At 41.2% G+C, this 15,300-nt stretch overlaps 2 protein-coding genes across 6 annotated transcripts in view; both read left to right on the top strand.

Annotated features, from left to right (window-relative positions):
- Window positions 1–1,956, top strand: part of LOC115587084 (ras and Rab interactor 2) — a 42,858-nt gene extending 40,902 nt beyond the window's left edge. The window contains exon 13 of one of the 2 annotated variants that reach the window (XM_030426705.1): window positions 82–1,956. In XM_030426705.1, coding sequence (XP_030282565.1) covers window positions 82–408 — 327 coding nt within the window. In that variant the 3' untranslated portion in view covers window positions 409–1,956. The remainder of the gene's footprint in view (window positions 1–81) is intronic. The other variant, XM_030426715.1, reaches the window with a different exon arrangement.
- Window positions 1,957–6,042: 4,086 nt separating this feature from the next.
- On the top strand, window positions 6,043–15,277 carry LOC115585110 (elongation factor 1-alpha 1). 4 transcript variants are annotated; one of them, XM_030423227.1, is made up of 8 exons: window positions 6,043–6,171; window positions 9,969–10,133; window positions 11,684–11,863; window positions 11,967–12,263; window positions 13,347–13,497; window positions 13,843–14,099; window positions 14,199–14,433; window positions 14,626–15,277. In XM_030423227.1, the coding sequence occupies exons 2-8, from the start codon at window positions 9,990–9,992 to the stop codon at window positions 14,748–14,750; spliced, it is 1,389 nt and encodes a 462-aa protein (XP_030279087.1). In that variant the 5' UTR covers window positions 6,043–6,171; window positions 9,969–9,989; the 3' UTR covers window positions 14,751–15,277. The 4 variants fall into 4 exon arrangements, with proteins under 4 accessions (XP_030279087.1, XP_030279113.1, XP_030279096.1 ...); XM_030423236.1 differs by having other exon boundaries at window positions 6,159–6,296; XM_030423245.1 differs by lacking the exon at window positions 6,043–6,171 and adding an exon at window positions 7,056–7,159.
- Window positions 15,278–15,300: the final 23 nt, after the last annotated feature.

Here is a 15,300-nt window from a genome sequence, read left to right as displayed (position 1 = left end):
TGCAGCGTGACTCGTCAGTAATACAGATTTCTGTTTGTCCTGTCGAGTGTTAACCCGTGACTCTTTGTTTTCTCTCCGTAGAATTATCTCCGTGTTGCCCTGCAGGAAGCAGAGTCAGGCTGCACGGCCAAAACCCTGTTCGTCCACCCGTACACAACCACAGAGGAGGTCTGCTCACTCTGCGCTTACAGGTTCAAGCTCCCCAACCCTGAGAACTACGCACTGTTCCTGGTGACTGAGGACACCAGTCAGCAGCTGGCCCCGGACACTCACCCTCAACTAATTAAGGCCGAGCTCCACAGCCGGCCCTGTACACAGACCTTTCACTTTCTCTACAAGAAGGTGCCCAACCTTAACCTCTGCGTCCCTGCTGTCGCGCACAACGGAAACTGTCTTCAAGTTGAATAGTGGGGGAGGATGTAACGGCTTCCTGCACTTGATCCTGAATCTACAGTAATGTTTGTGGTGTTCTTGTATATGTTTGTTTCTGCAGATAGGTTTGAGGATGTCTCAGTCAGGATAGAAGCAAAGCTGTATCTGGGCATGAAGATGTCGATAATGAGATGAGGAACCACCGTGGGGTAGGATGGGCTCTGGGAAGTGTCAGTGTTGCTCTCATGCGCTTAAAGACTGTGGTTCAGATTTGGGTCAAAAAGGGAAACGAATTATGATTTGTTGATGCTAGATTAGTTTAGTTTACGTATAGTTCAAACATTTAGAGTCCTTTTGGCCGAGCTGAGCTGAGCAGAGATAGTCATCATGTATAGAGGCTGGTTTGCAGGATTTCGTTGTATGGATGTGAAAAGTTCTTGTTGGAAACGTGTAACATCCTTAAAGCAGAGGTCCTTCGTTTTAACATTGCTTTCTAACTAACATCTGCCTTAACTGCTGTTATTCCAAGTGCCTTCATATGAATTGAACATGCTGTATGCTACTGAAAGCTTTCAGCTGGCATCCAGTGATCAGTCAGCTTTCATCAAAATAACACAGATAAAAACTTCATGCTACAACAACGATTTAATAAGTCAAATGAACTATTGTAAGAGTTATGATTGTTTTTTTTTTATTGCTCTTGTGTTTATTTTCTGCAATTGCTGGTCAATTGTAGCTCGTACGTCTGTGTAGAAATATTTTTATATGCAAATGTTTCCTTATCCATAGCTAAAGTGACAAAGATGTGTACTCTGATTTAATATTTCTGTACTGGACTCAATAGTGGACTCGGATTCATGCCAGTTAATTTTTAAAAGTCAATTTGAAACAACGCTGTTTCTACTGTTTGTTATGGAAAGCTCAGTGCTGATGATGGAAAAGAAAAAAAATATGTCTCCAAATGACGCTACATGCTGACTCCAACATGATATCTTTTTGTGTAGTGTTGCTTCATTAATTAGGAGAGGAAGTGTCAGTTCCTGGGTGTGAGATCGGACTTCTTCGTGGCACAGCATTATGCTGACTGCACAGGAACAGAGGAGGATTTCCAAGATGTCATCAGTCGTCTATGAAATGCACCATTAACACACCTCTATGCACAAACTGTGTACATATACGGTAGAAATGAAACTTGTATTTTGGGGGGGACGGCTTTTTACGCCTTTATTTAGACAGGAAAGTGGAGAGAGAGATAAAGAGACATGCAGCGAGGTCCAAATCAAACCCGGGCCACTGCTGAGGACCCAGTACACGGGACACACACTGAACTAGGTGAGCTATTACTGTAACCAGCTCTAATTAAACCTATTACAAGCATAAGGTGGCATTGGAATATTTGTGGAGTAATGTTAGTTTCATTTATGCACCTTTCTAAAATTATTTTTGTGTCCTTGGCAAGTGTAAAATAAAAACTACAACATTACTCCAATTACCTACAAAGCTAGACATTTAACACCAAGGTGCTTCACATCATCAACAATATGTACTGTACACCATTCAATAAACATGTATGTACCACTGTGATCCTGCCCTCTCACTGAAGTCACATAGTGCAGGAACAAGTGATGGGGGGGGGGGGGCGGAGTGACTGAGGCAGAGACACCATTCACCCTATTACAAGACACTAACGTCAACATGATTTTGACGCTGACATTTTAAAGCAAACAAGATGCACAACAAAGAAGGATTGTGTGGAGTATCCATCAGCCCAAGAGCACTTCAGATGATGATGACAAACAGGTCTGTGGGTAAAAGCAGCTGATCAAATACCTAAATAATACGGTAAATGATCATGTAGGTTGAATTAATTTATTAAGAATAAAATAGTATAACATGCACACACACACACACACACACACACACAGGTATGAGGCGATGCAAATCACCAGGAGGTTTTCTGACATTTCCAGTAGATTTGGGAGGAGATGAGATTTTTCCATTCGATGACGGAGATCTGGATTTAAGGAATGCTTTGATGACCTGCTGACAGAACTCGGGGTCCTCCGGAGAAGTAAGTCCTGTCAGCTTGTCCAAAGCACCTCATCAGATGCTGGTAACCCCAGCATTACTCTCACACTCGCATCTTGTTGGAATAATCTCCATTCACGAAGAGAATAAGAGTACTGATACATTTAGAGGTCTGACTTTGGCTAACCGTCGGGAGATTCACCTGAACAACAACATAGGCCTGATGGTGAACAATGGTGTTAAAACGAGCTGACAAAGAGGAGTAATGTTCAAGAAGTCAAGGGGAGTATGGGCACACCCGACATGACCCAACTTCCTGCCTTGTCAGCTACATCTGTTTAACTTTTTCTTAAGTTGAATAAATATTTACAGGGACAGAAATCCGGATGTCGGTCAATTTTCACGAATCAAACCAAACGGTAGTTATAAATCCAGAATAGATTTATGGTTAGCAATACGTGGCTGTTGTAATTACACCGTACTCTACTGCTTCTACTCCTCTGAATGTTCCAATAATGATTCAGTTACCTTCTGAGTAGTACAGTATAAATTCACACATCCCTAAAATAGATTGAGCCTTTAAAGAGGTTTGTGAATCTAAGATCTAAATGACAGCATTAGATGAAGCGGTTAAAAGAATGGCGATAGGAAAGGCACCAGGACAAGACGGTTTGACATCCAGTTTTTACAAAATCTTTTAATTCCTAAACAGAGTAAACATTAGAGATATATCGACAATCTTTGCACTATTACGTTATAAAATACTTATTATACACTATATACTATAAATTATTTGTGTGATCGCAGGTTAAGAGATGGTTTGACAGATATTATAAGGGACACCCAGTCCAGTTTTCTTAGAGACAAATCTATACACAACAATAACATAAGATTGGTGTTAGACTTGATGGGTTTTAGGCACGAGATGATTGAGTCATTCTGATTTAGACTTTTACAAGGCCTTCTACATGGTCAAACAGTTATCATAATAACATTGGATCGGTTTGGTTTTGGAGAAAAATGTATGAACATTATTAAATTGTTATATAAATTCAGTTTCCTTGCCATTCAGAACATCAAAGTGCACTGACATAAAAAGAGGTATTCACCGGGGTTGGTCAACCTCGCCTTTATTATGTATTATCGTGACTGAGTTATTAGCAATCCTTTCAAAAGACAGTCAAAACATCCAACCATTAAATGTCAGGGAAAGTTCATTGGTGGTAAGTCAACCTGCAGATGACACCACTTTAAAACTTTTAAAGAGCAAAGCACAAATTCTATAAGCACTAAAAGAGATCTCTTTTGTTTTCCAAAGCATCTGGTTTAAACTTGAATATGAAGAAGAAGTGAAATATATTGGCTGTTCATGTCCATCCTTCGACTAATGTGTATAATATCCCAATAATGACTGAAGTAAGATACAGAACAATAGAACAATTCTATTGTTAACTATAAAATGTCAAGTTTATCTGGAGTTATCCAGCCTATTCATTGGATATACCCGACATATCAAACAAGGAGATTGATCAAGATAACTTTATATGGAAAAATAAGCATCATTATATAAGGAAAAGAGGTAGAGTGAAACCTGCTGAAGGAAGAGGGTGTAAACACTATTGACTTTGATCCAATGAATGGTACCATCAAGTTAAAATGGTCACAAAACTTTATCAGGAAAGGTGATTTTCTGTCCAAAATATTCAGGAATCTTGACCTATCAGCTTTTCATCAACGAGTTTTCCATTATTGGAAACTCATATACGACATGACTTTACTCCACACACGGTCCCAATATGGGACAAGAGAAACATCTTAATTAAAAGAAAATCATTCTTTTACAAGGAATGGATGGAGAAAGGCATGTGGTCAGTAATACTTTTATCATATCATTTTTTAAACACAAGATGCTTTCATTGGGAAACACAATCTGGTGTGTACCAACAGACGGTATGAAGCAGTCGTTGAGGCAGTCTCACAAGCAATGATTCCTTTGACAAAAGACCTGCTAACCTAGTCTGTGGTTTTCCACAAGAGCCTTTCACATTCTCCAAGAATTTACCAACAATGCTATAAAAGAAATAAGAACTAGCAACCTCTATTTTAAAAGAAATCCATTAAAGTGGTGAATAAAGTCTACCCATGTAATGACCTCTTACATCAATGATTTCATTTAGATATGACTGTCTGTACATTCTGTAGTCCAGACACAGAACATCTGTTCTTCTCAGTTTAACTAGGACCTTTTGGGATGTTTTTCAGTATTGGATAACTTATAATGACCAAAATATTCCCATCCTAGCATATGAAAACATCTGGTCTTCAAACGGAGAACAAGGAAGGAATTTGGACATAATAACTTGATTATCTTGGCAAAGTATTTTATTCACATGTCATTTTCTTAAGACCTCTCCCTTATGTATTGCTTTTATAACTGAGATGATAAAAGAACGATGAACGTAAGCAAAATGAAAAAAAAAAGCCCAACATCTGTAGAGATATTCATGTGCTCTAATTCCTGGTGACCAGCTGTGTTTTCTGTTTTTCATGTGACCTCCTTTTTTTTGTATTTATTTATTTCCATATTTCTGTTTTTCGAATGTTTCATTTGTCATTCTTATCTCATCACTTCAGGTTGTAGACATTTGTATTTGTCTGTTTGCTACTCACGCTCAGTTAAACTTATGTGAGTATCTATGAACCTGTTCACGATGTGCCTTTTTGACAATGTCAGTGTTCAGTGAGGAAAAAAGTGAAGAGTGGAGAGAAGCGTTTACCTTGATGAAGCTGGATTTGCGACATTAACCTTTTTTCCCAGCAAAACTAGCGGAGTGAGGAGATCACGCGACGTTTTAATGAGGATTGATGTTTTTCTGTCAGCTGATGCTGAAGTGAACGCCACTCTCCAGTCCTCCTGGTCGCTGCCCTGACGTCAAACCCCTCACATCTGGCAGAGCTGCATCTGATGGGCAAACATCTGGAAGACTCAGGAATCACAGTGCTTACATACAATAGAGTGAATACTGATATGGACCATGACCAGTATAATAAAAAGATGACAGCAGTTATTCATGCCTCAAATCTGCATCCAGGGCACAGCATGCAACCCATGAATTATGAAGCATCAGAATAGGCTACTATATATAAGTTTTTCCTGTCCAGTCTAAAATTAACTTGTCGAATTCTGACTGCAAATGAAATGTAACTCACTGTCAGCCTTAATCCCAGAGGACTTCATGTCCGCTGCCTTTACTGTCTTATATTTCAGTGTCACAACAGACTCAGCACCTGAATCATCATGGCCGTTATTAATTTCTAAGATGTATTCAATGTGTTCAGTGACTTGCTTGTAAACTTTTTAGCGGACAGCATTTGAAGGCAAGGTAATCAAAAAAGCGAGAATGGTTAATGGCTGAAGTGTATCTACACATAAACCTTGGCCTACCTACAGTATTGTTCTTATGAACTTTAAACCTCTGAATGTGGTGCAGGAAATGAAATAAGATGTAATGTGTGTGACCTCACAGTAAACTGCTCCCACTGTGTTCACTGTTGTCTGACGCTGGTTTACAGTGTTTCTCTTATAGCAGCGCGCCATCTAGTGGCCAAGCATCGTAACGTCAGCGAGTGACGCGTTTGACGCCGGCTGACAGCAGAGCTCTGGATGTGTGTGTGCGTGCGTGTGTGTGTGTGCAAGTGCAGCTCAGCAGGCAGCATCTCCCGTGTCATCGCTGTGAAACCAGTGAACGCACCTCAGAGCAGGAAGCAAAGGTAGGAAAAAAAAGACATTTTCCAGTGAAACACAACAACTAACATGCATCTTGTCAACATCCCGGAGAAGTGATGTTGCAAAAAAGGGGGCTGGTGATTCCAGGAACGCTTGTAATAACTATTATGTAAGTGCATTAGACTAAGTCTCGAAATGAAGAGTTTGGATGCTGTGTGGCTGTGATGTCACGGTGATCTGACTGAAGGGGAGCAGCGCCAGGAAAGTGCAGAGGGGTGTGTGGTTGGCTGCGCGGCTGGCTGTGCGCTGGTAGTAGGCCTGTATGGCGCAGTTTCAGCGGACAAATGTTCCAGCTGACAGTCATGCGGGACTCTTAAAGGTAGATTAAATGTGCAACAAACAGTGCTGCGTGTTCATCTGCAGGGTGGATGCCGACACATGCAGGCAGTAATTAGAACGCCCTCGGCTCTGCGGTGTGGTGGTCCCCTGCGCGTCTATTGCGGCAGTGTCTAACATAAATGTCTTTAACTGACATTTGTATCACACGCAAACTTCTTTTATTAGGAGATTTGCGTGACCTAAAGGGGGTTTAGCGTCATGTGGGATGGAGCAGTCGTTTTTTTTGTTTTGTTTTGAACTTCATGCTGTGATGTCAGAGCTGACATGATGAGTTGTAAACATGAGGTAAGCAGGTGTAAGGGCTGCTGTGTGATACTGTGTTACTGTGAAGGATGGTTCTCTATGAAAATACAGATACAGACAGCTCATCGAGTTTTGGTGTCTCCTGGTATGCAAAGAGCAGTAAACGGTCTAAAAAAAAAGGCTATTTTCCTCCCAGGCTGAAATAAATGCCGGTGACAAGCAGTGCGCTGTAACTTTAGTTGACGCAGTCACATAAAGTTGTAAATCAGCATTGTTTTCAGCCGAGTGCGCATGTGCGGACCGCTGGAGCGATCCCACAGTTCCCCGAGCTGTCATCCAGCAGTTGACACGCTTCATTAAAAGCAAGAAGGATAGCTTGAGGAGAAGACGGTTAGCTTATTATACGAAACATATTTCGTGATAAGCTTCGGTTTTGTGGTGAACATGAATATATATTTTATTTATTTAAGAAAAACCCTTGTGAGACGGTCTTCACTGAGTGACTCGGTGTGCCAATTTAACGTCAGTTTCATGGTAAAGTTGGCCTTGGCTTCGCTGTTGATAAAATAAAACAAAATGAAGTGCACAGCCCCGTTAGCCACAGAAATGTTAACGTCAACATAATGTTTCTTAATATTACATTACCTACCTGTACTCTGTTACCTGTCTGAGTTCTCCTCCTACTTGCAGTGAGGAGCTAAGTTAATGTGAAATATTGGCGCGAAACGGTTACAGTGAGGCTAAGCTAATGTTAACTAGTTGTTGGAAAGATGCTGCAGGCTATAAGCTAAAGTTTATTAAGATTTATAATGGTGAAAAGTCATCAAGTTGCTTGGTATAATTAGCATTAGCTGCTGAATAGTGTGTAAACTGAAGTAGGTACAGTCCTGGAAGAAGTAGCTTAATGGAGTCTATCAGGCTAATCAATTTTAATTTGGAACTTCTTGTGCAGACTTCAAAAGCTAACTGTAGAAACACACTGGAGTTACCAGATGTGTTAAAAGAATGTTTAATGAGTCTATCAGAGGCATAAAAAATGCATTTTTTAAGGTAAATTATTGTAGGCAAGTCATAAACTCAAGAATAAATGGCTGCACATTATGTAATTTTGCAGAACACATATTTAAACACACCTACAAATATACCCAGATTTTTTACATTTGTATTTTTTACAGCAAGCTGATGAAGCTATGCTTTCATCCCGGGGTGTCCACAGTCCATCAGTCAGACAATTAAACAGCCTACTTATACAAAATTAGATTATAAAACAGCACAACTAAAAGCCTGTGCATATTCTACAGTTAAGGTCATAGCTTGAACTTGAAAAGGTAACATATTTTAACAAATTTGTATTTTATCATTAAACAAGTACACAGAAACAGCTATGATTGGAATGAGAGCTGGCTAAAATGGTTTGCCAGTAAACTATCACTATATGATTCGAGAACATTTTAATATATTTTAAATGGATGGCGATAGGTGGGGTAAAAAGGGAATACTCTGACTAAGACTTAATTGTCATTCAGTGTGCAACAAGTGAACACAGAACGAAATTTCATTTCAGAGGCACAGCATAGAATTAAAGGAGAACTTCAGTCGATTTAAACATGCAGCTTCATTGCTCAAGCTACCCTTGACTTGCGAGTACCGAAGACGCGAACACATTTGGTCCAGCCATTACAGAGCTCCGTGAACGGAGATGTAGCATTGAACACTAACTGCATGGGGTCAGAACTTCACGCTGTGTTTTAAGCATCTTAACATGCTCCACATCTCACACCAGAAGTTATGCAACATCAGCAGACACCTTAGCACACAGCACTGTAGCGTGTATGACTCAAAATGAATAAAAAAGTAGTTAAAATAGTGTGTTTGTGCAAGCAGCTACTTACCTGTTTGTTGACATCCGCGTCTTCCGGTAGCTAGACCAAACTAGCGTATCCACCGAGTGTGCACTTAACAGGCTTAACAGGCTATTGTAAGGCTCATGGCTCATGACAGGTTGTAACATGGACATGTACATTATGAACATACACACGAAAATGCTGGATTACGTTTCCGTCTCCGCCAGTGAGGGAGTAAGTGCACGCTCGACGGATTGACTAGTTTGGTCTAGCTACCGGAACACACGGATGTCAACAAACAGGTAAGTAGCTGCTTGCACAAACACACTGTTTTAACTACTTTTTTATTCATTTTGAGTCATACACGCTACAGTGCTGTGTGCTAAGGTGTCTGCTGATGTTGCATAACTTCTGGTGTGAGATGTGGAGCATGTTAAGATGCTTAAAACACAGTGTAAAGTTCTGACCCCATGCAGTTAGTGTTCAATGCTACATCTCCGTTCACGGAGCTCTGTAATGGCTGGACCAAATTTGTTCGCGTCTTCGGTACTCGCAAGTCAAGGGTAGCTTGAGCAATGAAGCTGCATGTTTAAATCGACCGAAGTTCTCCTTTAAAATATGAAAGTATATTTAAAAAAATACCACAAAAAGAATAAGAAATATCAAAAAAAGAAACATTCTGAAAGTGCAAATAATTGAAAGTGACATTGTTGAGTTTCCTTTGAGGAAGCAAGGTATCAAGAATAAACGACAAATGTGTAATTAATGTAGTGGAAATCTTGAGCCTAACTGTCAGCTTGCACCTGCCCAACAACTGTAGAAGGACCGGACCTGAAATAGACTGAATTCAGTATGAAATTCTATAATATAATACAACTCAATATTAAGGGAATGTGAAGGCAGCGATGCAACATTTATTTAATTTGACAGAAACTCAACCACTTCAAGGTGCAGGCTGTCGCATTTTCTCCCTGTGGTTCAGCCACTGCAGATAGTGTACAGTACCAACCATAGGTCAGACAGGCTCAGTAGTGTGTCACGTGTTTGACAGGACTTAAGCTCTTCAACAATGAGTACCCTCTCCACACATTTTAAGGTTTAGAGTGTGTCAGTATTCAGGATGTACCATGGGAGTTTCAAGTGACTTGTTGTGGTCATGCACTGTGTTTGTATTCTCGCAGCGCTCTGGCAACAGTAGCTTTAGCATCCATTGCTGGTTAGGTAGTTACTCTTAATTTTTTCTAAACAAAAACTGCACGTCCAATACTAGCAGGTGTGTGTGATGGAGTGATGGTTCTCCACTGGTCTGTCTTATAGTCTAATTTCCTGCTTGTTCTTGGTGGCTGGTATCTCAGTCTCTTCCAGGCTGAGCTGCCATGGGGAAGGAGAAACTCCACATAAACATTGTAGTTATAGGACATGTCGACTCAGGCAAGTCAACCACCACCGGCCACCTCATCTATAAGTGTGGGGGCATCGACAAGAGAACAATCGAGAAGTTTGAGAAGGAGGCCGCTGAGGTATGACTATGAATGATTTTTTCTCACTTGTGAATGTCTTGTGTATCAAGTACGTATGTGTCTGTGTCTTCTGCGAAATCTGTGTTCTGCACTAAAGAAGACTTTTATTGGACTGCTGAAACAGTTGGGAAAATTAGTTGATTTAACTTCATTTTTAGCCAAGACACGGAGAAAAACACCAGCTGCCAGGGTGACTTTTGGTCAGCATGACTACATAACAGAACTATTTATTATTTAAGTTTATCAATCAGATCATTTATGGATGTTGGAACAATTTATAATGGACGCGTTGAAAGGGCAGTGTGTAAGCTATGACCGGAGTTTTAGTTTCAAACAATCAAAAAATAAACTAACATCATCAACAAAGTGTGGAGAAACACATTGTTTCATTATGTCAAAAGCATATGTATGGCCTGGCCCGTCCTGTCTCATAACACCACTTTGTACTGCAAGAAGCGATGGTCTGATAGTGGTTTCAGCTGGGACATGAATGTAAGCACTAAGTTTGCTACTTAGTCTAATAAGTAAAGAAAATGATGTACAAAAAAATCAAGAAAAGGACATTTTTACAAATTTTTTCTATTTTGCTAAACAAAAAAATTCAACCTCACACCCTCTGTAAAGTTTCAGTCTTTTACAGAACTACGATGAGCTTAATTGCAATCGTGTACACTCGATATGACTTTATAAAAACTCACCAAATTACTCCTTTGTTGTTCTGCAATCACCTCTGGTTTGGTCAGAAATAAATCCACATGTAAGATAAGAAAATATTCCAACTTCACGTGCCATTTTTGCAAGTTGCTGATGCCTGACACTCTCACTCCTCTGCATAATCCCTGTTGCTCGCAGCGTCTTCCATCCATCATCCAAGGTTGCGCTGCGGTGAGACTCCAGTCAGCTAATAGGGCCAGTTGGCTTTACCTCTAACTGAGCTACTTGCTAACAGCAGCTGATCACTGCAGCCGAAGATAGCTGCACCTTATAGTTGTGGAGCTACTTTCAAATTCTATTTCAGACCTAGAGCACACATGAAGGTTAGAAATAAAACACTGAAAGGTTGACTTTGATTTATAGACTTAATTAGTATGCAGTGATATAAGTACTCATAAATACATACATTATATGTGTAGGTAAAGTAAGTTATTACTTTAGAAATATCCATTATGTGTAATTTATTGAATTTTTCCAAAACATTTTAGAGACTTAATTTAACTGATTTTGACTGATGAAGCTTTTATAGAAAGTCCTTATATGGTGGTTTTGAGGTCAATGTAATACACTTGACGGTACTGAGATTAGCCTTTATAAGCATCCATTCTCCAGTCAGGACTTGGAAGCCTTACTAAAACAGGAAAGTAGAGTTGTAGTGAAGGTGCCAGTGTGCACATTCATGCAAGTTCATTGAGAGTTGGATTACATCTGGGACGTCATGAAAAGTTTGCAGTTGTGGTGCTTGAAGAAGCTGAAGACAAAAGCGCCTAAAGGGACTATAATGTAATGTAAAAGTCATTTGTCTTTGTATCTCACTTCCCTTCCACATCCTCCAGATGGGAAAGGGTTCCTTCAAATATGCCTGGGTTCTGGACAAACTAAAGGCAGAGCGTGAGCGTGGCATCACCATCGACATCTCTCTTTGGAAGTTTGAGACCAGCAAGTACTATGTCACCATCATTGATGCCCCAGGACACAGGGACTTCATCAAGAACATGATCACTGGGACTTCTCAGGTATAGGGAGAATGGGCAGAAGAGTAGAAAATGAAAAAAAACACAATAGGGTGAAAAGTATTTGAGGAAGAAAGACTTTTTCACACCTACTCTGCTCCTTTAGGCCGACTGTGCTGTGCTGATCGTGGCTGCAGGTGTGGGTGAGTTTGAAGCTGGCATCTCAAAGAACGGGCAGACTCGTGAACATGCCCTGCTTGCCTACACGTTGGGAGTGAAGCAGCTCATCGTGGGTATCAACAAAATGGATTCCACTGAGCCCAACTACAGCCAGAAGCGTTATGAGGAGATTGTGAAGGAAGTCAGCACTTACATTAAGAAGATTGGCTATAACCCTGACACTGTGGCCTTTGTGCCCATCTCTGGCTGGAACGGAGACAACATGCTGGAACCCAGCCCTAATGTAAGCCTTCTGGGACAGATACACAGCATAATGACATGTAACAGCATTTACAGATACATAAGGAATAAGGATAGTAGGTCCTCACATAAGTCACATGTGTTAAAAGTCCTACCTAATGTGAGTTTTATCAATTTAGATATGAAATGGTGCAGTTTCATTGTGATTTCAGTCCTCTGATTTTGGGCCCTGTAGTTAGTCTGAATAGTCTAAAGGTACAGTTAGAGGTTGTTGCCACCACCCCGGGGTGGTTAGTGTAAAAACACACAGTGACAGCTGTGTGGAGGCCAGCAAGAGCAGCAAGGTAAGAGGGCTGCTGTCACTCTAATGAAAGCACATACAGCTCTTTGGCTGCTACATTATGTTAGTTCAACTTTTTCGACTTGCAGCTGCAGCTCGCTATGTAACCATGTCAACCACAGAAACTACAGCAATGGAATACATAACTGGAGCTGAATTTACAGTTATCTTGAGTTCCCTGAATGACACATCTCTACACCTGCAGGGAACAGACGGATCAACATGGGGAAACTGTGTGGGAGCCACATCAGGTTCAGTGTCTGGGAAGATAAACACCACTGCCAGTTACTTCCTCTATTTTAAGATACAACCAGCATTATTTAGCTGTCAAATCAATTTTATGTATTTATCCCAAAATCACATTGTCTCACATTGTCTCAGGGGTTTTTACAATCTGTGCAGTGTGTGACACCCCAACGATCAATTTGAGGAAGGAAATCCCCAATATGAGCATACTGAGTGGTTAGCAGCAGCCTGTGGTGCACAGGTCGGACTGGTAGGAGTTGCACTCTGCCGCCTCAAAATACAGAAGGCAGATATGGCAGTGACTGTCTGAAAGCATCTCAATAACCAAATAAAAAGTCAAACAAAAATCATTGTAAAAGAGGGCCAACCCGCAGTGATTTTCAGATTAAATACAGGAAAACAACTGAAACGTGTCCTGCATTGTAAATAATGGGGACATGGGATTTGTATCCAAACAATGACAGTGTGTCTCTTTATTTCTAATCATTGAAGTCACCTCGCCGTAAGCAGGCACAGCAAACCTCTCCTTCCTTTCCATAGATGTCCTGGTTCAAGGGCTGGAAGATCAACCGCAAAGATGGCAATGCCTCAGGCACCACACTGCTGGAGGCTCTGGATGCCATCCAGCCTCCCACACGCCCCACTGACAAGCCCCTCCGCCTGCCTCTGCAGGATGTCTACAAGATAGGAGGTGAGGGCGGTGTTGGTGTGGGTGGCTGTAAGGGTGATAGAAGTGCGATTTGTTGTAAACTTGAAAGATTTAAGTGCTCCAATTATCAAGTGTACTATATTTTGAAAGTATTTTGGGAATGAGAGCACCTTGTGACAAAAACAGCTGAAGTGAATGAGGTCTGGAAAGAATTCCCATTGGTTCTGTTTCTCCTGAAGTTTTTCTGTTCTTTCAGAGCACCGTGTTATTGAAATCATCGTGCATGTCATTGAAGCTCGAATTGTTAGTTTGCATCATGCAGTTGTTTTACATGTAGTTGCCATTACATATGACACATTGTGACATTCTAATCTTTCTGTCTGCCAGGCATTGGGACTGTACCAGTTGGCAGAATAGAGACAGGTATCCTAAAACCTGGCATGGTGGTGACCTTTGCCCCCGTCAATGTGACCACTGAGGTCAAGTCTGTGGAGATGCACCACGAGGCCCTGACTGAGGCGCTGCCTGGTGACAATGTGGGCTTTAACGTCAAGAATGTGTCCGTTAAGGACATTCGCCGTGGCAACGTGGCTGGAGACAGCAGGAGTGACCCACCACAGGAGGCAGCCGGCTTCACCTCTCAGGTCTGCATACAGGAGTTAGCTTTGAACAGGATACTGACCTCAAAATCATCATGTTAATAGGTTTCTGCTTCTGCTCATGAATTAACTGCTCTCGTCCAGGTGATTATCCTGAACCACCCAGGTCAGATCAGTGCTGGCTACGCCCCTGTGCTGGACTGCCACACTGCACACATTGCATGCAAGTTTGCAGAGCTCAAGGAAAAGATTGACCGTCGCTCTGGTAAGAAGCTGGAAGACAACCCAAAGTTCCTTAAGTCTGGAGATGCTGCCATCGTAGACATGATCCCCGGCAAGCCCATGTGTGTGGAGAGCTTCTCTGAGTACCCACCACTGGGTAAGTTTACTGCAACGCAAAACTATTTCTGTTTGTGGGTCAAGCTGCAACTAACATTGTGGTTTGTTTGTGACATTCACTCAGGGTGATTTTGAATTAAATCAAACATTAACTGTCACCTTAACCTCAATGATAGGTTGAAGTCAACTTGTAACCAAAGATAACAAATGTTTTACCATCATCCCTTGTCAGGGAGGTTTGCGGTGCGTGACATGCGTCAGACCGTGGCAGTGGGAGTGATCAAAGGTGTGGAAAAGAAAGCCCCGACCAGTGGTAAGATTACTAAGTCTGCACAGAAGGCCCAGAAGGTCAAATGAACGTTGTGCTGGGCTGTTGCCCCAAGCGCTCACCATGGCCGAAGACACCTTCTGCACACCATAGTCAGCGTCTGGTCTATTATCACAATGCATCGCAAAAGCAGACGAAGGAAAAAAAAAGAATACCACACTGTTGGTGATTAAAATGTTAACACATTGTTATATGTAGGTTTTACTGTTACTCAGTTTGTGGCAGAACAATACAACAACAATGTATTGCTGCTCTCTGATTGTGTGCTGTTGAAGTTAGAATTAGGCTGCTCATTAATCTAGCCAACAAACTCAGCCGCTTAGCACCAGTAATAAGACAATGATGTTGTTTGTTGATGTAATGCTCTGTGTTCTAGCTTTGAAGGAGATATGCTAACTGTCCAGAGGCAAACTGGCGTTGCATGTTCCCCGTTTGCCCCATAGAGAAGCAAGTTGACAAATCTTCCCACCTAGCAAACAGTAGCTCTGTTTAATGTTCATGCACCTTTAGTTACTGTTATTTGTGTGTTCATTAAAGTAAAGATGTTTAAACTGTATGCTTTCTCGTCCTGGTATCATT

Source organism: Sparus aurata, chromosome 1 (genome assembly GCF_900880675.1).
Source record: "Sparus aurata chromosome 1, fSpaAur1.1, whole genome shotgun sequence".
NCBI lineage: Eukaryota > Metazoa > Chordata > Actinopteri > Spariformes > Sparidae > Sparus > Sparus aurata.
The sequence above is the reverse complement of the archived record's forward strand: the minus strand, read 5'-3'. Positions and strand labels throughout refer to the sequence as shown.